The sequence below is a fragment of the Scardinius erythrophthalmus genome (genome assembly GCF_964197995.2).
Source record: "Scardinius erythrophthalmus genome assembly, chromosome: 25".
NCBI classification, from domain to species: Eukaryota; Metazoa; Chordata; class Actinopteri; order Cypriniformes; family Leuciscidae; genus Scardinius; species Scardinius erythrophthalmus.
The window spans coordinates 27,498,004-27,522,586 of record NC_138245.1 but is presented as its reverse complement, the minus strand read 5'-3'; the positions used below and the strand labels follow the sequence as shown (position 1 = coordinate 27,522,586).

Below are 24,583 nucleotides of genomic sequence, written 5' to 3'. Positions count from 1 at the left end.
TCTTTTGTCTCCCACAGGAAACAGTTGAATATGCCTTCCTTATCATTTTCACGATCGAAACCTTCCTAAAGATCATAGCGTACGGCTTGGTGATGCATCAGAACGCGTATGTCCGAAACGGATGGAACATGCTGGATTTCGTCATTGTTGTCATAGGGTACGTTTATATGCATATCTTTTAACATCTTAAGTTAACTCAGAGTTGTCAAAAGGCTTTTTTTATGTCATCTCTATTACAGACAGCACATAACACCTTTTTCTGTCCCTTTCAATTTTTCTCCCCAATATTATAATGTTACATTTTGCATTTATATTTCCAAAGCATTTTCTGGTTGGTGTAAACAAATTATGTAGTCTTATTATTAATATTATTATTAAATAATTTGTAACATTATCAAATAAAATATTGATCTATTTAAATAATAAAGGAACATACAAGCATGCAAAGCTTTTTAAGATTTTTTGTAATTATTCAGCAAGGACTAGGCTGTCAAAATGAACATGTTAACGTATGGAATCATTTTATTTGTAGCTGTAATAAAATTAATAAAACAAATATTGCAGGGAAGACTGAAGTGTTTGATAACTTTATAACTTTATTTCATAATTTTATTCAGTGTCTTACACATTTCCTTCATGTTAGATCAAATAATTAAAATATACTGTTTTTATGTTGTTTCTACATTAATTCAGAGATTAAATGTGAAATTATTACAATTAAAAAATATATTAAAAGCTTTAATGTTAGGTGCAATTTTATCGTGATTAATTACAGAAATGTGCTATTAGTTAGTTACGTTTTTTAAATCGATTGACAGCACTAGCAAGGACACATTAAAATGATCAAAATCGACAAAGACCCGACCAAATATGCCAGACACTCATTTTCTTTCTCTTTCTGTTTTGGTCCTTCTTCCCAGCATCCTCTGGAATGTCACTTTCACTAATTTTCCTCCTTTGAGGCCCTTCACCTTCTCCTCAACTCCCAAAACACACACACACACCTACACACACTCCTCATGCAGCTAAATGACCCAGAAAAGACCCGTAAAATAAACCAGTGACGTGAGCTGCTGTCTCTCTCTATTCATTATAGTCATTGTACCAGCCTCTTTGGAGCATTTCTTGATTTTAGATTAGAGTTCAGCGTGGACTGTATTCCTCGCTCTTTATTTTCAGGTGAAATATATATTTATATATAAAAAAAAAAACACTTCCTGGCCAGTCTTTTTTGAAGATGTATTATAGGAGGAATCCTTGAGTCCACCTCTTCCGGCTGGTTTTAATTTCATGTCACTTTCTACTGTACAGTATCAGCCTAAAAAAAGGTGCAGAAGCCTAAAGATAAAATGAGGAACGCCTCTCCTCTTGTGTCCGTGCCGCAGGCCTGTGTCATACCGCATTCAGAAGCAGTGTAAGCAAAAGCAGCGTAACTGCACCATCAGGCTCACGTTGTGCTTTCACACTCACAACTGCCTCTCCATAAAGTGTTTCTGGGTTTCTACAGCCAGCATTTGCTTTAATAATGTCTATAAACTGTACAATGGTTATCGTGAGTGTTCCATTTGAGAATTATTACAAACTTGATATTCATGAAATGTAATTAGCATGAAGAGTGAGATCACATATACTGTACACCCAAATGATAATTAAAGGAATTTTCCGAGTTCATTATAAGTTACACGCTTGATCGGCGGCATCTATGGCTTAACGTTGATTGCTACAAAAAGATATTCTTCTAGACTCATCCTTCATTTTATTAAAAAAAAGCTAAAATTAAGGAGGATTTAAAAAAAAAGAAGAAATGTGAAGTTTATGATTTTATATTAAAAAACTTAAATTAATTGTTCTGTTAAAACTATCTTATTATTTGAGCAAAAAATCTTGCAAAATTGTCAAATTGGATCTAACTTTACACAGAATAAGTGTTTTTAAAACTAAAATTATGTTAACAAGCATATCATTTGTGTCTTGTGGCTATACTTTATTGTGGCATTACGGATTGACCCGATTCACTTCCATGTGTCTCACTTTATTTATTTTTTGTCGTTGTTGTTGTTTTTAACTTTTAATCAGCAAGGATGCATGAAATTGATCAAAAGAGACAGGGTTTTGAATTTATGGTATGGAATTTGATTTGAGTAAAGTATGGAAAAATATTTGTGTTTCTAGACTATTGCGTTTAGTTTTCTAAAATATAAAATTAATACTTTATATAAAACAAAAAGTATAATACATGTAGAGTGTTTTCGTGGCAAACGTTTAGTGATCCGTTAGTGATTGTATACCAAATATAATGCTGTATGAACCATTAATTTTAAATATGGTCTGAAAAATCTACAGAGGGGTTTGGAAATTTGAGTCTGGAAAAGTATGTAGTTTTAAAATGGAAAATGTGGAACCCTGCAAAACATGTATAATTCATCAAAGAATCCTGACAAAACTGTTTTCAACATTGATGATAATAATAAATGTTTTTGAGCAGTTAGAATGATTTCTGAAGGATCATGTGACACTGAAGACTGGAGTAATGGCAGGAATAAATGACATTTTTAAATTATAATACTGTTTTACTGTATTTTTGATAAAATAAGTACAGTCTTGGTGAGCAGAAGAGACTTCTTTCAAAAACATCGAAAAAGTGCACTGACCCCAAACTTTTTATGAGTAATGTACATTTCTGTGGTAATCAACAAATTAATATTAACTCTTATTGAACCCAGGATTTTCCTTTAAATTTAAACCAGACACTACACATTGTAGCTATAAACTGCTCAAATCATCCAGATTCAGTCAATCATTTTATGAAATGGAAAGTGTTTGTGTGTCTGTAAGTGAAAAAGTAAAAGCACATGGCTTAGGTGTGCGATATGAAACTGCTTTAACGGTTCTGTCCACTTGTGTTGTCGTTCTATATCTGTATCTCTCACCGCCGATGTCTTGTTCGCTTCTCTGTAGATCATTTCAAACTGTGTACACTCTCCTCTTCTTCCTCATCAGCATCTCTATCTGACTCTCCCTCACTCACACACACACACACACACACAGTCCACTGGGCAGCTAGGTCACATTTCGATCAGTTCGCCTCATGCAGAAAGAGCTGTCTCCCTCTCTCTCTTCACCTTCCCGTCTCTCTGTTCACGAGGCTGTCGCTCTTCATCTTCAGCTCCCGAGCAGCAGCCCCAAATTAGCCACGAATACTCACAGATAGGTAGTCACTCTTTAAAGTCACCATGAAATCAAAAGTCTTGTTTTTTATGGAATATTGCAGCATTTATTTTAAATGGTTTATCCGTGCTCATCGTATATTTTTATCCATGCGCCCTCGTAATCTTTAATCAAAATAATGTCCCCTCCCTCTTATAGAAACATCTCTTTTCTTTTCTGATGACATGTTCACTGGCGCGAGGGCGGGGCAACCTGTCACTCACATGAGGTCCACCAATAGCAAACCACAACCATCCAATCAATTCCCCTGACAAAATCAATTCACGCCCTAATTTTGTCTTGTTTCACTCGGATAAACGGCAGAAGACACCATCTGTTTCATGCTGACTTTAAAAGATGAATCGCTGGCATTAATAAGGCTTTATGATTTAGATGCATTCAAAATCAGCTTATTTTATACTTTGAATATTTTTTTTTTGTTGTATTATCCGCTGTTGTTGAGATCCTGTCATACATCACTTCTCAGATGTGCACCGTGGTCATTTCAGGTTACCACATGCTGTTTTTTCCTTGTGTACAGCGGATGATGCTGTCTGATGTTGTTCAGATTGATGTCTTGCTGTTTATGTTTTGGCACATTCATGAAAGGTCATGCTGCCATGTGATGCTGAAAGTGTTTTTTCTCTTTTATAATCCAAATATGTTTTGATATTTCAACGATTATCTTGCTACTTTAGATCAATAAATAAAGCAAAACTGTTATTATTTTCAAAGAATGTAATTCTTTTATATATTAATTTATTATAACTAGACTTTTTTATATAGGAATTTCTTATATTTTAATAAGCGCACAGCATTTTCTAGAATAAAGTTGAATGTAGTAAAATAAAAAGGTAATATATCTCAAAATAATTGCAAGATTTTTTGTTGTTTGCTACACAGAAAAAAATTGATACTGGACTGCACTGGTTTTGTTTAACTAAAACAATTCAAAACGTTTTAGATAATTTTAATAAAGCTGAAATAAAATAAAATATAAATATTAGATGAAAAACATAAACTTCCCTTAAATGACAAGAAATATTGCCTTGACATTGAACTAAAATATAATAACGAAAACAAAATTTTCAGTTGAAATTCTAAAATTACTAAAAATAAGATAGATAAATAAAATAGATTGATCCTAAAATGAAATATTTAAAAACACCAAAAGCTCATACAAAATTACTAAAACAAGCTAATTCAAAATATTAATCAATACTATGATATTATATAAATAGTTAAGTAACAATGGTGCGCTCCACTGGTGCTTTCACATGACTCTTTTGAACAGGATCTTCTAATGAATCTTTAAATGAAGGAGTTCTTGCTTTGAATCAGTCTAAATCCATCATAGCGCTTACTGAACTGCAAGTTCATATGTATGGAAGCTTGTTTCCGCCACAAAAAAAAAAAAAGATAATTGCGACTTTTTATCTCACAATTGCGAGTTTACATCTCGCAATTCTGACTTTATTTCTCAGAATTGCGAGATATAAAGTCAGAATTGCGCGAAATAAAGTCGCAATTGCGTGTTTTAAAGTCAGAATTGCGAGATATAAAGTCAGAATTGCATGAAATAAAGTCACAATTGCGTGTTTTTAAAGTCAGAATTCTGACTTTTTTTCTCGCAATTGCGACTTTATATCACGCAATTCTGACTTTATATCTCAGAATTCTGACTTTATATCTCAGAATTCTGACTTTATATCACGCAATTGGGAGATATAAAGTCAGAATTGCATGATATAAAGTCGCAATTGCGTGTTATAAAGTCAGAATTGTGAGATATAAACTATTCTAGGGTAAAAAAAAAAAAAAAAGTCCGTCTTTTTTTCCCCTTAGAATTGGACTTTATATCTCACAATTCTGAGAAAAGATGTCAGAATTGCGAGATATAAACTCGCAATTATGTGTTAGAAAGTCAGAATTGCGTGATGTAAAGTCAGAATTCTGAGATATAAAGTCAGAATTGCGTGATATAAAGTCGCAATTGCGAGAAAAAAAGTCAAAATTCTGACTTTATAAGACACAATTGTGACTTTATTTCACGCAATTCTGACTTTATATCTCAGAATTCTGACTTTATTTCACGCAATTCTGACTTTATATCTCGCAATTCTGAGAAATAAAGTCAAAATTGCTAGATGTATACTCGCTATTGTGAGATAAAAAGTCGCAATTATCTTTTAAAATGTTTTATTCAGTGGCGGAAACAAGCTTCCATACATATGACATGGTGTAGGTAAAGATAATTTTTTTTTTTTTTATATAAATGATTTTGAGACATTGAGTTATTTTTCAGATTGATCACTGACCATCATTGTTCTTCAGAGTGTTAATTTATTTTGCCATTCATTTTTTTTGTGTGTGTGTAGATTGTTTAGTGTTGTCTTGGAACTTTTGACCAAAGATGGGGAGAAGGAGATTGTTGGAACCCACCCGCCCGTGCACGGCCACGGAGGAAAACCAGGAGGTTTCGACGTCAAAGCCCTCAGAGCCTTTCGAGTGCTGCGACCGCTTCGCCTGGTCTCAGGAGTGCCCAGTGAGTGAAAAAAACTCATAGCAAAAATAACAGTAGAGTGGTTATGGTCTTTAAATATAGTGAGTATACAATATAAATCACTAATATTGTAATATCAGTGTTATTTTAGTATCATTGATATACTATTATAGTTTGTTAATGTTTTAAGTTGTATATTTTATGTTTTCACCTTTAGTTAAAGTTTTAGTAATTTGGTGTGTTTTTTTATTTTTTTATGTGTCTATATATAGTTGTATTTATTACTTTTAGTTTTAGTTATTTTAGTATCTCAAGTTAAACTTAAGGTGTGTTCATACTTGTTCACTGGTCCGGACCAAAAAAAAACATATTGTCCTGGCCCGCTTCGTGTTAACAGTGGCATTTTAACACCGAACCTACCGAACCTAAAGGCATAGGGATATGTTCACAACCTGATTGTTTGGCTTTTATTACGTATATTTTGCGACAAAACTTATAGAACATCCAAAACAATGCTGTGTGTTGGGATAAATGCACTTATTGTATGTGAGAACAAGCTGAGAACTCGTGAAGAGCTTATATTTTATAAGCTCTTCACGAGTGTAAAGTCAAAACAGCGACAGAAATCCCTCCGGCACACACACACAAATGAAGATCTGCTGCGAGGTGGTTCAGATGTATGTACCGAACTGTGATGGGCAACATCACGACTATAACGAGAAAAAACACGCATGCCTGAACAGTCTGTCCTTTTTATGGTCGCATCTTGTGACATCACGTCCCGTTTTTGGTTCGTTTACATGTCTTTGGTCCGTATTGAGTTCATATTTCATTAGAACCGCACCAGAGTTCGTTTGGAAGCGGACAGAGACCCATCTTTTCAGCGTCTCGTCCGCTTGTTTGGTGGCACCAGGGTTCAGATGTCAGCGTTTACACTTATTCAAATGAACCACACTAACTGAGCAATCTCACAGGGTTTGTTTTAATCAAACCAAACATGCCAAGTGTGAACACACCCTAAAAGAAAATGAGAAATATTGCCTTGGATACTTGCAGAAATAAAATATTTCAGTTTTTTATATTATATTTCATTTAATGTTTATTTTGTTTCAAGTTTTTTTTTTTTTTTTTTTGATGGTTTTAGCTTTAGATAATGATAATAACCCGATTAATGTTTTATTTTAGATCTTTAATTAGTGTGCTGACAACATGTTTAGCAAGGTAAAAAACATTTCGGAGGGAAAAAAAAGTAAACGCCCCCTTAGAAATCAAGCTGATCAAGCTGATTACATATTCAATGTTAAGACGTTCAGGCAGTGCACTGACTTGTCATTTTCGAAAATATGTCGTTTTGCACCACACTAATCATGAGGCGGTTTGACAGTTTCCCCTTCCGAGCGCCCGGAGCTCCAGACCCCCGCAGAGGGGTGGATGTTGGGTGAGAGATGGCGCATGATGTGGCCATATGGCGGGAAAAGCGCAGCATTCCTTGCTGCATCCCCTCAGGATCGTTCTCTGAGAACAAGCTGTCAAACTCAATGCCCTAAAGACACTAGTGTGTGTCTATGTGTATGCAATAGGAACTAGATGTGAAAGTTTGGACTTAAATGCACCCGGATGCTGTGGATCTGCATTTTTACGTGCGTTTGCATATCCTCAGGTTTACAGGTGGTGCTGAACTCCATCATTAAAGCCATGGTTCCTCTCCTCCACATTGCCCTGCTGGTTCTGTTCGTCATCATCATCTACGCCATCATCGGTTTGGAGCTTTTCATTGGGAAAATGCACGCTACCTGTTATTATCAAGGAACAGGTTTGTTAAACCTCTGTGACTTACATGAATGTTGCTCTAGTGTTCAAAAGTTTGGAGTCGGTAAGATTCGTCTCTTCTGCTCACCTAGACTTCTTAAAGGGATAGTTCACCCAAAAATGAAAATTAGCCCATGATTTACTCACCCTCAAGTCGTCCTTGGTGTATAGGACATTCTTCTTTCAGACGAATACAATCCGAGTTATATTAAAAAATATCCTGGCTCTTCCAAGCTTTATAATGGCAGTGAATGGCCGTTTCTATTTTGAAGTCCATAAAAGTGTATCTATCCATCATAAAAGTGCATCTATCCATCATAGAAGTGCATCTGTCCATCATAAAAGTGCATCTATCCATCATAAAAGTGCATCTATCCATCATAAAAGTGCATCTGTCCATCATAAAAGTGCATCTATCCATCATAAAAGTGCATCTATCCATCATAAAAGAGCATCTATCCATCATAAAAGTGCATCTGTCCATCATTAAAGTGCATCTATCCATCATAAAAGTACATCTGTCCATCATCAAAGTGCATCTGTCCATCATAAAAGTGCATCTGTCCATCATTAAAGTGCATCTGTCCATCATAAAAGTGCATCTGTCTATCATTAAAGTGCATCTGTCCATCATCAGTGCATCTGTCCATCATTAAAGTGCATCTGTCCATCATCAAAGTGCATCTGTCTATCATTAAAGTGCATCTATCCATCATAAAAGTGTATCTATCCATCATAAAAGTGCATCTATCCATCATAAAAGTGCATCTGTCCATCATAAAAGTGCATCTATCCATCATAAAAGTGCATCTGTCCATCATAAAAGTGCATCTATCCATCATAAAAGTGCATCTGTCCATCATAAAAGTGTATCTATCCATCATAAAAGTGTATCTATCCATCATAAAAGTGCATCTATCCATCATAAAAGTGCATCTGTCCATCATAAAAGTGCATCTATCCATCATAAAAGTGCATCTGTCCATCATAAAAGTGCATCTATCCATCATAAAAGTGCATCTATCCATCATAAAAGAGCATCTATCCATCATAAAAGTGCATCTGTCCAACATTAAAGTGCATCTATCCATCATAAAAGTGCATCTGTCCATCATAAAAGTGCATCTATCCATCATAAAAGTACATCTGTCCATCATCAAAGTGCATCTGTCCATCATAAAAGTGCATCTGTCCATCATAAAAGTGCATCTGTCTATCATTAAAGTGCATCTGTCCATCATCAGTGCATCTGTCCATCATTAAAGTGCATCTGTCCATCATCAAAGTGCATCTGTCTATCATTAAAGTGCATCTATCCATCATAAAAGTGCATCTATCCGTCATAAACGAACTCCACATGGCTCTGGGGGGGTTAATAAAGGTCTTCTGAAGCAAAGCAATGAGTTTGTGGAAGAAAAATATCCATATTTAAAACTTTATAAAGAAAAATAACTAGCTTCCGGCCAAACGAACACACGGATTCCACTTAAGTCTAAGCACAACTTATGCGAGTAATGTGACGTACTGCTGATATTTACACTACGCCATGGCGCACTACACTACTTCTGACGTCATAAGTTGTGTAAGTTGTGCATTAGGCGTAAGTAGACTGCCTATGGTCATTTGGCCGGATGCTAGAATTTTACTCTGGAACGTGTTAAATATTTTTTTTATGATGATCACTTTTATGATGGATAGATGCACTTTTATGGACTTCAAAACAGAAACGGCCATTCACTGCCATTATAAAACTTGGAAGAGCCAGGACATTTTTTAATATAACTCTGATTGTATTTGTCTGAAAGAAGAATGTCATATACACCTAGGATGACTTGAGGGTGAGTAAGTCATGGGGCTAATTTTCATTTTTGGGTGAACTATCCCTTTAATGTGTCTATCCCTAACTATTTCTGACATAGTTTCCATATTTTCCAATTTAATTTCAGTAATGTAGGATTGTTACAAAGATTATGTGAGACGATTATATAGATTCATATTTTCAACAAATTGAGATTCATAGGAATTGTTTCTTGCAAGGATTTGTAGCTATGATGCTAGTTAATATTTGATCTTCTCCTCTCTGTGCAGACATGATAGAGGACGAACCTGCGCCGTGTGCTGTTAACCGTCACGGCCGCACATGTACCATTAATGGCACCGTGTGTAAGGAGGGCTGGCACGGCCCCAACGGAGGCATCACAAACTTCGACAACTTCATGTTTGCCATGCTCACTGTGTTTCAGTGCATCACCATGGAGGGCTGGACGGATGTACTCTACTGGGTTAGTATAAGCATGAGACTTCACACACGTCGTCTTGTTGGCGTATAATGAATGCTAGTCAGTAATTATATTTGTGTGGAGAGGATGAAGTGCTCATACAGTCATTACTGTTTTGAGGAGAGTGTGAGATGCTCAAACTAGCAGCCCACACACTGAAGCAGGAACTCAAGAGTCTGTGACTGACCAGTGTGCTCTGATGAGATCCACCCACCTTTCACATCATCCTCTGGAATATGTTTCCTCCATTTCATCACAGCACATGGTTCATTTACAGCTGCATAAACTCCAGGCTAGATTTCCTGTGAATCACCCCCCAAAAAAATTCTTAGATGCTGTTTTTAAACCTCTTTATGGATTTTTAAAAAGCCAAATTTACCCTTGGACCCCCATACACTGAGGAAGTGTCTTCGCAATATTCAGATTAGTGTTTAATCACTATGGGTTTTTCCTGAGATAGATCCCTGCTTTTTTGTTGCTGCTTATTTGACATGTTCAATAATTGAACATGTAAATAATGCGTAATGCAGCATGCACGTTAATGCAGTTTGCCTCCTGAAAAAAAATATAAATAAACAATGTAAACAACGTTTTGTATGTAGTATGCATGTACATATATACACACACATATATATATATATATATATATATATATATATATATATATATATATATATATATATATATATATATATATATATATATATATATATTTATATATTTATATATATATATCAGGCATTTTATCCAGACTAGAATAGATAAGTTTATTCATCCATCCTTCCATCCGTGTATTATATATGTATATGTGTAAGATGTGTATGTTAATTAATTTATTCAGACTAGGCTAGAGGGGAAAAAGTATTTAAGTATTTATAAGTATTTATTGCATCTTTATATAGACAGTGTGTGGGATTTCTCCTTTATCTTTCCTTTATATTGTCTTCATCCTACACTCAAATTTCTCATTAGAAGTTAAACTTGTGAAAGTCTTCTGGTATTTCTTCAAAATATCTAAACATGTTCAAATTGAAATCCAGATCGATTTTGAGCAGAACGTCTTCTCTAGACCTGTTTTTAACCTTCCTCTCACAGTTTCTGTTTCACACTTTCATTCTTTCATTTTCTCTTTCCCTCTTCTTCCTGCTTCTCCTCCTCTCTTCTCTCAGATGAATGATGCTATGGGGTTGGAGCTGCCCTGGGTGTACTTTGTGAGCTTGGTCATCTTCGGCTCTTTCTTCGTCTTGAACCTGGTTCTGGGTGTGTTGAGCGGGTGAGCAGCTCCTCTTTTCTCTCCCCTGATATCCATTTCTTTTTTTTCTCTGTCTCTCTCCCAAGACTAAACTCCGGTCTATGGAGTTTCTCTCAGCTAGATGTACTCTCTCTCTCCGGGTTAACCGTCCTGTTTGGGCCCTTGTAGGTGAATGACGCCATTGGCTGGGAGACGCCTTGGATCTACTTTGTTAGTCTGATCATTCTGGGCTCGTTTTTTGTGTTGAATCTTGTGCTGGGTGTTCTCAGTGGGTAAGAGAATGAGAATCGCTGTGTGCTGTGGAGACTGCTGTGAATTTCTTATTTCTGCCAGAGTTTTTCTTGCATGGGGTTCAGTCATGGACAAAAATTGCAAACTAATCTGGTTATTTTTCATAAAACTAGGATAGATTCAGGTAAATTGTTTTTTTTTTGGTCACATCAGTATTAATAATAATTATAATAATATTAATAATACAACTCGGAATAATACATGAATTATTAAGTAGTATGTTTATTTATTTATTAATCAATTATGTATGTTTTAATATGAACAACATAATAGAAATATAAATTATTATACATTTAAATGTATTTTATTTTATTATTCTGCTTAATTTCTATATATTATTTATTATAAATTACATATTTATTCATATATATCATATATCTGCTTGGAGTGTCTGCAATGCTTTTTCCATGACTGCATATTCCTTTTTTTTTTACGGGTTTCAGGTGTTTTCTGTTGTGTGCTGTGAGATGATCTTCACGCCTGCCGGGTTGATTTGTTCTGAGCTGATGACATTATTAAGTAAAACGGTTCCAAGGACAGAATGAAATGAGAGAGGAAGTGATTCAGACCAATGAAAGTCAAGAAGGGGAAATGAAATTCTTTAGACTAGAGGACAATAACTAGGGCGAAGCAGGTGAATGATGCTCATTCAGCAGAAACATTTGCTTTTTGGGGAAAAAAAACATTAGTCATTTGGATGATTTAGCAATTCAGCATTTAAATACGCTACCGTTCAAAGGATTGGGGTCTGAAATGTTTTATGCTCCCCAAGGCTGCATTTATTTGATCTAAAATATAGTAAAAACATTAATATTGTGAAATACTGTTACAATTTAAATACCTTTTATTTTAATTTTCAGTCTTCAGTGTCACATGATCCTTCAGAAATCATTATAATATGCTGATTTGCTGGTCAATATACAGTTTAAATATACATTTAACAGTTTTTCTGCATGATTTTCAAGATCCTTTGATGAACTTTCAAAAGAACAGCATTTATTTGAAATAGAAATCTTTTGTAACATTATAAATGTCTTTACTGTCATTTTTTGATCCATTTAAATCATCCTTTCTGAATAAAAGTATTAATCTTACTGACCTCAAACTTTGGAACGATGGTGAATGTCATTCCCAGTAACATTGCAAAACATGGTTCATCATATCTTACATTGTACATCAGTTTTTTTTGTTTTTTTGAGTGAACCTTAAACTGGATATAGGGTTTAGTTAAGACAGAAAGAGGCAAAAGGAACAGGAGGAGATGAGTAAGAGGAAGGAAGGGCAGATGGAGGAGAGGAAGGAGAGGAAGGAGACCTGAGCCAGACAGGTGACTCAATTCGATATGGTTATTTAGTTTTTTTAAATCCGAAAGATAACATCTCCTTCATCTCCGTCAGAGAAAGGCACAGATTTCCTGACCTCCTCCGGAAGGGCGAAATTAATCTGCTTCTTGTGTCCGCAAGTCCTACAAGCGCTTTCTTAGAGCTGCAGGGTTATTAATATTCTCCCGCGAGAGACGCCGTGCCCGTGGTGCTACGTATACAATTCGCAGATCGAGCGATCTTCTGAAATTAGGTTTAGATTCCATTTTTGTGCTTTTGCCATTTTATTAAGGATGCGACACACGTCGTGTGACCTTTCGAGCGCGTTTATGTGATGTTTCTCCTTGTCCTTTGTGGACAAGCATGCACCCTGCTGGCAGGACGCTGAAGCATTTACACTTACTGTACGTTAAGATATATGTAAATATGGTAAGCATGCACATTAGTCGTGAGAATTAGTTTAGGGTCCAATTCTCACTGTTAACTAACTATTAACTATGACTTTTTGCCTAATTACTGCTTATTAATAGTTACTAAGGTAGTTGTTAAGTTTAAGTATTGGATAGGATTATGTGATGTAGAATATGGTCATGCAGAATAAGGCATTAATATGTGCTTTATAAGTACTAATAAACAGCCAATATCCTATTAATATGCATGCTAATAAGCAACTAGTTAGTAGTGGTGAGAATTGGACCCTGAACTAAAATGTTAGCTATAATATTTATCACATTTGTACATTATATTTAATATAAATTATTTGTATTATTTTGCATAATTTCAGAAGATTTATTTAATATTTATACTTATTCAAGAAACAGATCCGTATTGTCATCTTATAAAACCATGTAAAACCCAAGTGTTTTGGAATTGATGATGGTAAAAAAATAGTTTTTGGCAGGGTGGAAACAAGTTTATTCTGAACGTTAATCGGATCCTTAGTGTGTTTAGTGTAACTAATCAGTTAAACTGAATTCTATTTGATTCAGGAATTGTTTGTAATCACATTCAGAGAATTATGTTCCAGAGACACCAAATGTGACCCTGGATCACAAAACCAGTCACAAGTCGCACGGGTATATTTGTGGCAATAGCCAACAATACATTGTATGGGTCAAAATTATCAATTTTTCTTTTATGACAAAAATTATTAGGATATTAAGTAAAGATCATGTTCCATGAAGATATTTTGTAAATTTCCTACCGTAAATATATAAAACATTTATATTTCTGAGTGAATGCAGCACAGTCGCCAACATAAATGGACAACTTTAAAGGCGATTTTGATATTGTTTGATATTGGTGATATTGTCCTATCCTAAAAAAAATTAGCAATGTCCATAATTATACATATGAATTAAGTCATTTCAAGAAAACCATAAATCAATTGTTTTTCTCAAGGTTTTCTATATGCAAAATAATGCCAAAAATAATGCAAAATACTTGTAATATTCAGGTGTAAAAATCTTGTTTGTAAAACACATATCTGTACAAAATATATAATATACTGTATTTTCATACTGTATCATCTTGTGAAACTAAATATCGCATGGTTTGATATTTTAGTATATAATGCCATCATTTAGACATTTTTAAGTGTGGTTTAGGTTAAGTATTATAAAAATGTGGGTGGTGTGGCGCAATGGATAAGACACATGCCTTTGGTGTGAGAGACCCGGGTTTGAATCCACTGTGAGACACCAATGTGTCCCTGAGCAAGACACTTAACCCCTAGTTGCTCCAGAGGCGTGCGACCTCTGACATATATAGCAATTGTAAGTCGCTTTGGATAAAAGCGTCAGCTAAATGAATAAATGTAAATGTAAATGTAAAAATGTTGGATGATTAGTAGTGAACTGAAGGTAAAACTGTTTTCCTGAACCCAGAGAGTTCTCTAAAGAGCGAGAGAAGGCAAAGGCTCGTGGAGATTTCCAGAAGCTGCGGGAGAAACAGCAGCTGGAGGAAGATCTGAAGGGCTATCTGGACTGGATCACACAGGCGGAAGACATCGACCCTGAGAATGAGGAGGATGAAGAGGACAGCAAACGCAACCGTGAGTACCTGAATACAGCACATGACAGGAATCCATGTGACTAGTATACAATACTAGTAACTAGACACACATTATACAGTCCATATGCAGAAAGTTATTTCAAGTCAGGATTCAGAATTGAGCTGAGAATGCTTTTCAAATCGCAAATTAGTTCATGAATTGCAGTTAAATTTAGTGTAGCAAACAGAATCGATTTGATCAATTTAAATGTGAATTTAAGGAAGTTGAATAAAAAATATCCTGTTAGTTCTGTAAGTATAGTTTTTAATAAAGACTACTTTGACTTTTCTGAAATACACTATTTCCAGAAACATTTGATGATATTAATGATGTAGTAATATTTACCACCTACAGTATAGAAGTTGTGATTTATCTGTAAATTTAATAAATTGTAATTGTATATGTAAAATTGTGTGTAATTTATATATACACTACTGTTTAAAAGTTTGGGATATTTAAGTTTTTTCGGCAGCATTTATTTGATCAAAAGTACAGTGATATTGGGAAATATTATTACAATTTAAAAGAACTGAATATATTTTAAATGTAATTTATTCCTGTGATGTAAAGCTGAATTTTCAGCATCATTACTCCAGTCTTCAGTGTCACATGATCTTTCAGAAATCATTTTAAAATTATGATTGCTCAAGAAGCATTTCTTATTATTTTCAAGGTTGAAAACAGTTTTTTTATATGGAAAAAATGATTCATTGATGAATAGAAATACTCAAACAAACAATAGAATAGAAGTTCAAACAAACCGCATTTACTTTTTTAACATATAAATGTCTTTACTGTGACTTTTGATCAATTTAATGCATCCTTCGTACTGACCCTGACTTTTGAAAAGTAGTGCATTTCATTTTTTGCATTGCATTTCATGCATTGCATTTCAACTTTCATATTATGCAACGGTCCATTTCCCAGAATGCTTTAAATTACTCCTACAAAAATAGTCGATCAATGTAAATGTGGTTGAGATTGTTGAACGACAGAATTAAAATCTGCCTATGTCGATTGGTATTTAATGTATTTGTTTAGTTTAGAAAAATGCCATTTATCAGTAGAGAACAATCAGCATATCAAGGAAACAATAGCTATGATTAGTCACAACTGATCATTTATATTTTGTGTTGAACTAATGAATTTGTTCAGTGAGTGAACTTCTGAATTGCGCTTTTCTGACTTGTATTAAGGGTGGTGTTTCTACCAAAGCTTTGCAACTTTTTCTAGCAGCCAGTGAGGCGTCTTTAATTGGCCCGTCATGCCCATCAAACTGCAGCGTGACACCGAACAGACGTCAGCAAACCAAAACAGCTGCCTCTGGTGTATTTTTGATGAAATAGTTGAGGAGCAGTGAGCAAGCGCTGACGCCACGAGCGCTGCCTCTTCCGCCGAACCGCAGATTTGTCAATCAAAGTCCAAAATCTTCAGGTTCGGGTTCAGTACAGTACTGGACCGACATCTAGGACTGATTCTGCTTACAATTTAACTGTGATCAAGACACTGTCTTCAAGTATTGTCTAAAAGTGACATTAAATGAGCTGAATGTAAGTCAGTCATTATGTCCGGTATTTACTGACCGAGAGGAGCTTGCTCATAAGGGCGTGAAGTGGAGAAACGAAGCAAAATAAAGACTAATCCTAATCCCTTTTATATAAGCAGCACACATGATTCTGAGCGGTTGGAGCCGCTACAGTAACAGCAGATTTCCACTTCCACTGTTCCAGCGAGCTGCTCGTTGACTGACCTCAGTTCTGCGAGAGGACGGTCGGGTTAGATTAGCTGGCTGGATTCTGAAAGGGTTTTTTTTTTGCTATAATTGATTGATACAGACCCACAAAAGTCGCTCGTCTGGAAAGCTTAGCATTTATGCAGAACTTATTCTGCAAATGGAAAATCAAGCTGAATTCTGTTTCCGCTCACACAAGGTCACAGAATGATATCTCTTAGAAGTGAATTTATTTCCATTTTTAATCAGTATGTTTGCCTTGTTTTCCAGTAAAACCTGTTTAAAACAACACACGCACACATACAGTGTGTGTGTAAATGTATATGTAGATGTATGTATATGTATATATATATATATATATATATATATTTATATATACACGCATAAAATTGAAAACAGAATGCAGTTATAAACAAGTTTTATAAATACTCATATTACTTCTGTAATTATAGACTTAATAAAGAATACTTTGACTTTTCAATGAACTGCACTATTTCTAGAAACATTTGATAGTAATAATATAGTTATATTTGCCACCTACAGTATTTAAGTTTTAATTTATATGTAAAATTGTGTCATTTATATATACACTACTATTCAAATTTTGGGATCATTAAAGCTGAATTTATTTGTTTAAAATTACAGTATTGTGAGATATTATTACAATTTAAAATAGATGTTTTCTATTTTAATATATTTTAAATGTAATTTATTCCCTCCGATGCAAAGCTGAATTTTCAGCATCGTCACTCCAGTCTTCAGTGTCACATTATCCTTCAGAAATCATTCTAATATGCTGATTTTTATTATGTAAATGAACTCTAAATCATCTGTTTAATAGAAAAACAGAAAAAGTTCTGTTAATTTTCTGCCATGACATTGTCTGTTGATGTTATGAACATTTCCTTTAACCCTAAAACACAACACAATGCATTGTGGATTCTAAATATGGGTAAAACACCTGTGGAAAATCAATATGGAAAATCCCATCATATTAACACAGCACATTGGGCCCTATTTTTATGGGTTGTTTTAATATTTTTACTGAAAAACAAGATAAAGACATTGAATAAAAATAGATTTTTGTTTTGACATGATTTAGTCATCATATTTGCAGTTAATTTGTGATTTGAACTGTGTTTGAACTGATATGATAATATTCAACATCTCATTGTTGTTGCTTAGATATCGCAAAACAGCATAAAACCACATCTAAAAAAATATTTGTAATACTTACCATATGTTATTTAATTGGTCTGCCATGTACCTGTCATATTTCTGATGATTTTAGATGTAAATTTAGGAGTTAATTGGTTGTTCATTTTCTAAGTCAAAAAACGACAAAGTATAAATAATAGCTTGAGTCTCCAAGCAAACAATTTCATCTCCATATTTACTCGTACCACTTTTTGTGGTCACAAGACCATACTGTAGTTTTAATTTAATTAATTGTGCAGCCTTATGAGAAATAGCAGTATGCAATTGAGCAGTATGAGAAAAGATTGGTTTCAAAAATATAATCATTGTCAACATTTTTTTTCTGAACTCTAAGTACTGATGAACTTCCATGAATGTATGTGGGGGGCATCGAGGTCAGAGGTCAGCTTCATATCATACACGCATTCAAACATCTGCACCATCGAATCTCAACATTTGGACCCTCGCTATGTTCCTATGTTTTCATTGAATTCATTGCACCCTGTTCCTAATAACCTGCTCTTGCTCACTTTTAACTAACTACCCTTCATCCTTTGCTCCCATCCAGCAGACCAGTTGCCTCGATGTTGATGTTGTTGTGGTTGTTGTTTACTGTTGTTAATTGTTGTGTTTGGTGCTGTTCTTGTTCCCGTGCTTTAACCTGTGTCGATGTGGCTACTCGTTCTCGCCCTCGTGACCATGCCACGGCTGTGCTGTGCTGTGTAAATCATGCATGGGCTTTGGTTGCATGGGAAATGAAGGGGTTACATTGGCCAGCCTCATGGAGAAGAAGAAGAAAGGGTTTGGCTGGTTCAGCCAGTCCTCTGACACTCATGGTAAATCTCCCTCCCACCCTTCTGTCCCTTTCATATGTGTGATTACTTGATGATATTCATGAATATTACCTGTTAGAAGCCTTACGTAGAGTTTGTTTAATAGGCTCTCTTTTGAAAAGAGATATGTATTACTCATTGACTTAGGCACAAATGCCCTATTTTGGCCTGTATGGAAGTATGTTGTGAAGCTTATGTCTATGTGTGTGATGCTTATGCGGATGCTATAGTGTGTGAATGCACTACTTGTGCTTTGCAAATGTGGTTGTTTTCCTTCTCTATGACCGTCAGCGCCTATATGCTGTTTGCACCCAACAGTTTTTCCTCAGCATTAGCGTTTTCGAAATCCTCGCTTGCCCGTTTCCTCCTTCCTGTACTAATTTAAAGTCTTCTTATTGTCATTCTCTCAAAATCAGAGTGAGTCAGAGATCAGATCCGGCAGGAGTGGGAGCGCAGCCTCTCTACAACTTAAAAAATCCTAAAACAGTGACAGCGAGTTTCTAACATAGAAATGAGGTTAAACCCAGATCACCAGGCTCATGGTCAGCAGTTTATAGAGAAGTCACAAAAAGTCTGATCACACTCGCTTATTACTGTCTTTGGATGTGTCAGAATTTATCCGTATATCCTGAGGGAATGTGAGGGCTGAGCAGAACATATATTTTGTACTTTTCCCCTCAAGCGGCCTTTTGTTTTACCATTACTGAAGTCATGATTGAACTATTGGCCTTTTAATTCGATTTCTATAAATATCTCAGCTCAGATACAGACTGACTGTAATTGATCTGTCATATAAAACTCTTTACAAATGTCTTTGAAACATAAACCATGTTGAGTTGCACTAATTTAATGTTTTACATTAAAAATTCATTTTACATTTTAATGGTTTTTTTTTTTCCTTCAGGACTTGTATTTTCTTTTGGGGGGGGGGGTGAAATTCAACATGAATGTTTTTTTATAAAAAATTGGTAACACTTTACAATAAGGTCTTATTTGTTAACATTAGTTAATGCATTAGTTAACATGAACTAACAATGAGCAAAACTTCTACAGCATTTATTAATCTTAGTTAATGTTAATCTCAACATTTTACTAATACATTTTAAAAATCAAATGTTGTATCTGTTAACATTAAATGCACTGTGAACTAACATGAACATGAGCATTTTTATTAACTAATATTAAAGGGTTAGTTTAAATTCTTTCATAATTATTCAGCTTCATGCCGTTCCAAACCCGTAAGACTTTCGTTCATCTTTGGAACACAAATGAAGATTTTTAGATGAAATCTGAGAGCTTTCTGTCCCTCCATTGACAGCTACGCAATTAACACTTCCAAGCCCCAGAAAGGTAGTAAAGACATCTTTAAAATAATCCAGTGGTTTAACCTCAATTTTCCAAAGAGACGTCAGTGCTTTGTTTGCGGGAAAAAAAGCTAATTTACCACTGTATTACAAAATATGAATCTCCAATGCGCGTTCACGCAACAATGTCCACCCTCGTGCCAATACAACACGCATTCGTCGTGGTGCTCTTGCGTGTTGGAGTCCAATCATTGTCCAATTATGTTATCTACTGCATTAACATACACAATTCTATTGTACACAACTTTATTGTAAAGTGTCACCAAAATGTCATGTGTTGGTAAACCGAAGGCTCAATATCAAATTACATCATAATGTCAGAGCTTAGAAATTGTGTTAATACTGACTTATATTCATATATCATAAAAAATATATGTATCACAGAAAATGTTCACATTTTTAGCTTTCCTTCCTCTTAATTTTTTAATTTCTTTAAGAATTTTTGTTTCACTAAGGATGCGTTTAAAAATTACATCTTTCTTTTCTGAATATTTTTCAGAAAGATAAACAATCTTGTCAAGTTCTTGTCCACTAAATTTGACTGAGAATGTTTGAACTGTGTGTTGTGAGTGTTTTAATGCGTGCGTGCTGAACCTTGTGTTTGTAACACAATAGCGAGTATGCCGGCGAGTGAGACCGAATCCATGAATACAGAGAATGAGAAAGGAGAAGAAGAGAAGGTGACATGTTGCGGCCCAACATGGTGAGAAAACTCACAAATACACATGAAATGATTTTTATGTCATCAGTAATGAATCATTGTAATATGCTGTAACAAGGAGGTATATGAATACTCTGGTTTCTTTTTTAACTTTACAATTTGTTTCAATTTACAGTCAAAAAATTTCAAAATCAAAGTGCAGGTCAGTAAAGATGTGATTAGTATGTGCTAATGTCAGTTTATTTACATGACATTGCATGTATTTACATGTTATTTGCATGTATAACTTGCATGCTCTATCTATCTGTCTGTCTGTCTAGCTAACTAACATTCCAGCTAGCATTCCAGCGAGCTAACATTCTAGCTATCTGTTTAGCTAGCTAGCATTCCAGCTTGCATTCCAGCTATCTGTTTAGCTAGCATTCCAGCTATCTATTTAGCTAGTTAACATTCCAGCTATCTGTCTAGTTAGCTAGCTAGCTTTCTATCTAACATGCTATCTGACTAGCCAGCATTTTGGCTATCTAGCACTGTAGTATTCTATCATTTTAGCATTCTACCAATATAGTAGTATTCTAGTATTCTGTCTATTGTTTTATGTCTTGCTCTGTTTATCTAGCATTCAGTCATTCTGCCATATATAATAGCGTTCTGTTGTTTTATAGTTTGTTTTATGTTTTATAACCTTCCTGCATTCTACTGTATATAGTGTTCTATTTTTCTAGTGTAGTGTTGCTCTATTTATCGTTTTAATGCATACCTATCTAATATTCTAAAAATCAGACTAGCATTGTATTGCTCTATCTAGTGTTCTTTTTATCACTTTAGGGTTCTGTCAAGTGCTCTAGTATTCTAATGTTCTGGTGTCATTTCTGTCTAGTGTTCTAGCTAGTGTTCTGTTATTCTATCTGTGTGTTATTTATCCAGTATTCTATCATTCTAGTGTTCTGTTTAGTTCTAGCATCCTGTCTATCTACAGTAGCATTCTATTGTTCTATTTAGCGCTCGATCGACTGTTCAAGTGTTCTATCTATCCCAGCCTTTTGTCTAACATTCTGTATATCTAGCATTCTAACGTCTATTATTGAGAGTTCAGGCGTTTTATCTAGTGTCCAATCTCTCATTTCAATGCATCATTCTATTTTCATTTCTTCTTGTGTCAATGTTGTCTGACTTCACTGCCTCCTCTTTCAGTCGGCGCTGGCGTCGCTGGAACCGGTTGTGTCGAAGGAACTGTCGTTTGGCTGTGAAATCTGTGCCGTTCTATTGGCTTGTGATCATCCTGGTGTTCCTCAACACTTTGACCATCTCATCAGAACATTACAACCAGCCCATGTGGCTCACACAAGTACAGGGTGAGCTCTGCGCGTATTTGTACTCAAAGCAATGAGTGTAAAAGATCATGACTGCTTCATGTTCTCACGGTATCCTCTCTTTTCTGACCCTGATCGGTTTTCTCTTGTAGACGTGGCCAATAAAGTGCTGCTGGCCATGTTCACGTGCGAGATGTTGGTGAAGATGTACAGTCTGGGCCTGCAGGCTTATTTTGTGTCTCTCTTTAATCGGTTTGACTGCTTTGTGGTGTGCGGTGGCATCACTGAGACGATCCTAGTGGAGTTAGAGATCATGTCACCTCTCGGCATCTCAGTGTTTCGATGTGTACGACTTCTCAGGATCTTTAAAGTCACACGGTAAGGGATCGGAAAATGAAAATTGTTAAAGTGCCTAATTTTGTTTTGGTGGTCTTCTACAATAGATTTACATGCATTCAACTTCAAAAAAACACTTTCATTTCCTCATAATATACTTTTCTCACAGTGTCTGAAATGGTATGATACTCTCTGTGAGCCAACTCTGCTTTGATTGGTCAGATGGGCCAGTTGTTGTGATTGGTCTACCACTTACAGCACATGTCAGAAATGAAACACCCATTGCCATATCTGAATTTCAGCTCCAGAGGCTTCCTCATTGCTTGATAGCGATACTAACAATAACCATGCCGTTGTTTTTACTGTATCAAGTCTAACACAAGTCCTCATTCTTCGGAGGTGCATGTAAATTTGCTTTTACACCGCAGAAAACCACGTCTTCTCGACATGTCGACAACACAAACCAAACTCTTCCAGGCCTCAGCTACATCTACAGTGTCTGAGGGTCAAAGTAGACATTTTTCACAGCAAATGAGACTATAGGCTTGCATTATGGCAATGTGCATTTCAGAATCTGTTCTTTCTTTTGGGAGACAATAGCTCCATTTATCATGTACTTTAATCTTTGAAACTTTGCAGACCTTTTACAGTCACAAACAGCTATATCACACACTGCACGAAAGGTAATATCTGAAAAAGAATAATGGGGCACTTATAGTTCATCCTGTTTTTTGACAGAATGACATTTAAGGGAGAAGAAATTTTTGCAGGGCTCAGAACACTTTTTTTTACACAGTTTGTTTTTTGCCTTTAGTCATTGGGCGTCTCTCAGTAACTTGGTGGCATCTCTGCTGAACTCCATGAAGTCCATCGCATCTCTATTGCTGCTGCTCTTCCTCTTCATCATTATCTTCAGCCTCCTCGGTATGCAGGTGTTCGGCGGCAAGTTTAACTTCGACGAGACACAAACAAAGAGGAGCACCTTTGACAACTTCCCTCAGGCCTTGCTCACTGTGTTTCAGGTGTGTGTGTGTCTTTTTTTAATGTTATTTTAATGGGATATGTGTTTGCTCATGTGTAACAATGTTGTTCTCAGATTCTGACCGGTGAAGACTGGAATGCCGTCATGTACGATGGAATTATGGCATACGGCGGCCCATCATCGTCGGGAATGATCGTGTGCATCTACTTCATCATTCTCTTCATCTGTGGAAACTGTATCCTCCTCTTACTGCTGCTGACTTCCTAATGAAGCCAAAAAAGGAAACGGAAAAACAAAGGGACATTTTTTTTTGTCATTCCCTTAAGGAGTCAATTCATCTTCTTAGACGTCAGACATGTTGGTGTAAGCTTAATTGTGCGGCTAATTGTAGATTAGTTTTTAACTATCTTAGTTGCAAGAGAAAAGTTTGTAGTTTCAGTTCCTGGGATGTTACCCTAGAATCAGAGAGTTAAGTATTGAAATAAATAATTTTAAGTTACTAAAAGTAATAAATTATATCTTATACATATTAGAATGATTTCTGAAGGATCATGTGATTCTGAAGACTGGAGCACTGTAATGATTCAGCTTTTATATCAGAGGATTAGATTACATTTTAAAATATAAAATGGTTATTTTAGGTTGAAATAATATTTCACAATATTTCAGTTTTTACTGTATTTTGATTTAAATAAATGCAGCCTTGGTGAGCAGCATAAGAGACTTAAAGAGACAAAAAAAAAAATCCAGACCCCAAACTTTTGAACGGTAGTGTTTGTTTATGTAGCATATGTAGACAATGTGCAAATTAAATGTAATGAAACATTTTAAACACAAAGGTTTATAGCTTTAAGAAATAAATTTGATCATAAAATCTCACAATATTTAATCATCTTCATATCATTCCAAACCTGTCTGCTGTCATTTTCCTTATATTCTCACAGTTCATAGTGACCTAATCTGTCAATCTCAAAAAGTTTTGGTTCAGTATATAGCAGTTTGCAAACCGTAACTTTTTTGTAGTTTGCTATTTCATAATGTCAAGACATACAGTATATTGAATGAATGTGAAAAGGCTTAAAATATTGAGCTCTGGTAGTATTGCATTGCACAATTGTGTTGTTTTCTTATGAGAATTACAGTATAAAGCTGTTGGTTTACTTAACACATTGACACCTAGACATTCTTCTGAATGTGTTCTTGGCTATCGCTGTGGACAACCTTGCAGACGCGGAGTCTCTGAACACAGACACCGACGATAAGAAGAAATGGTAAATGATAAAAACTTGTAGAGGTCATTTAATCAAACATTAATGGCCTGGATCTAGTTTCCACTGCTCGTGTGCTGCATTTAACAGTGCTTGTTTTCATGCCTTTTTTTCCCAAGTGAGGAAATTGATGAAAATGAAGATGATGCCAAGGTAACTATTTTGTGCCTGTTTTTGTGTT

The 24,583-nt window shown here is 35.3% G+C and overlaps 1 protein-coding gene across 1 annotated transcript in view; it reads left to right on the top strand.

Moving 5' to 3' along the window:
• Positions 1 to 24,583, top strand: part of cacna1da (calcium channel, voltage-dependent, L type, alpha 1D subunit, a) — a gene marked incomplete at its 5' end in the record, with an annotated part of 84,202 nt that overhangs the window by 22,540 nt on the left and 37,079 nt on the right. The window contains 15 exons of the mRNA XM_081357184.1: positions 18 to 157; positions 5,586 to 5,752; positions 7,371 to 7,523; positions 9,608 to 9,801; positions 10,968 to 11,071; positions 14,550 to 14,716; positions 18,407 to 18,481; positions 20,458 to 20,545; positions 20,679 to 20,705; positions 21,698 to 21,858; positions 21,969 to 22,194; positions 22,967 to 23,174; positions 23,249 to 23,369; positions 24,315 to 24,405; positions 24,522 to 24,555. Coding sequence (XP_081213310.1) covers positions 18 to 157; positions 5,586 to 5,752; positions 7,371 to 7,523; positions 9,608 to 9,801; positions 10,968 to 11,071; positions 14,550 to 14,716; positions 18,407 to 18,481; positions 20,458 to 20,545; positions 20,679 to 20,705; positions 21,698 to 21,858; positions 21,969 to 22,194; positions 22,967 to 23,174; positions 23,249 to 23,369; positions 24,315 to 24,405; positions 24,522 to 24,555 — 1,956 coding nt within the window. The remainder of the gene's footprint in view (positions 1 to 17; positions 158 to 5,585; positions 5,753 to 7,370; positions 7,524 to 9,607; positions 9,802 to 10,967; positions 11,072 to 14,549; positions 14,717 to 18,406; positions 18,482 to 20,457; positions 20,546 to 20,678; positions 20,706 to 21,697; positions 21,859 to 21,968; positions 22,195 to 22,966; positions 23,175 to 23,248; positions 23,370 to 24,314; positions 24,406 to 24,521; positions 24,556 to 24,583) is intronic.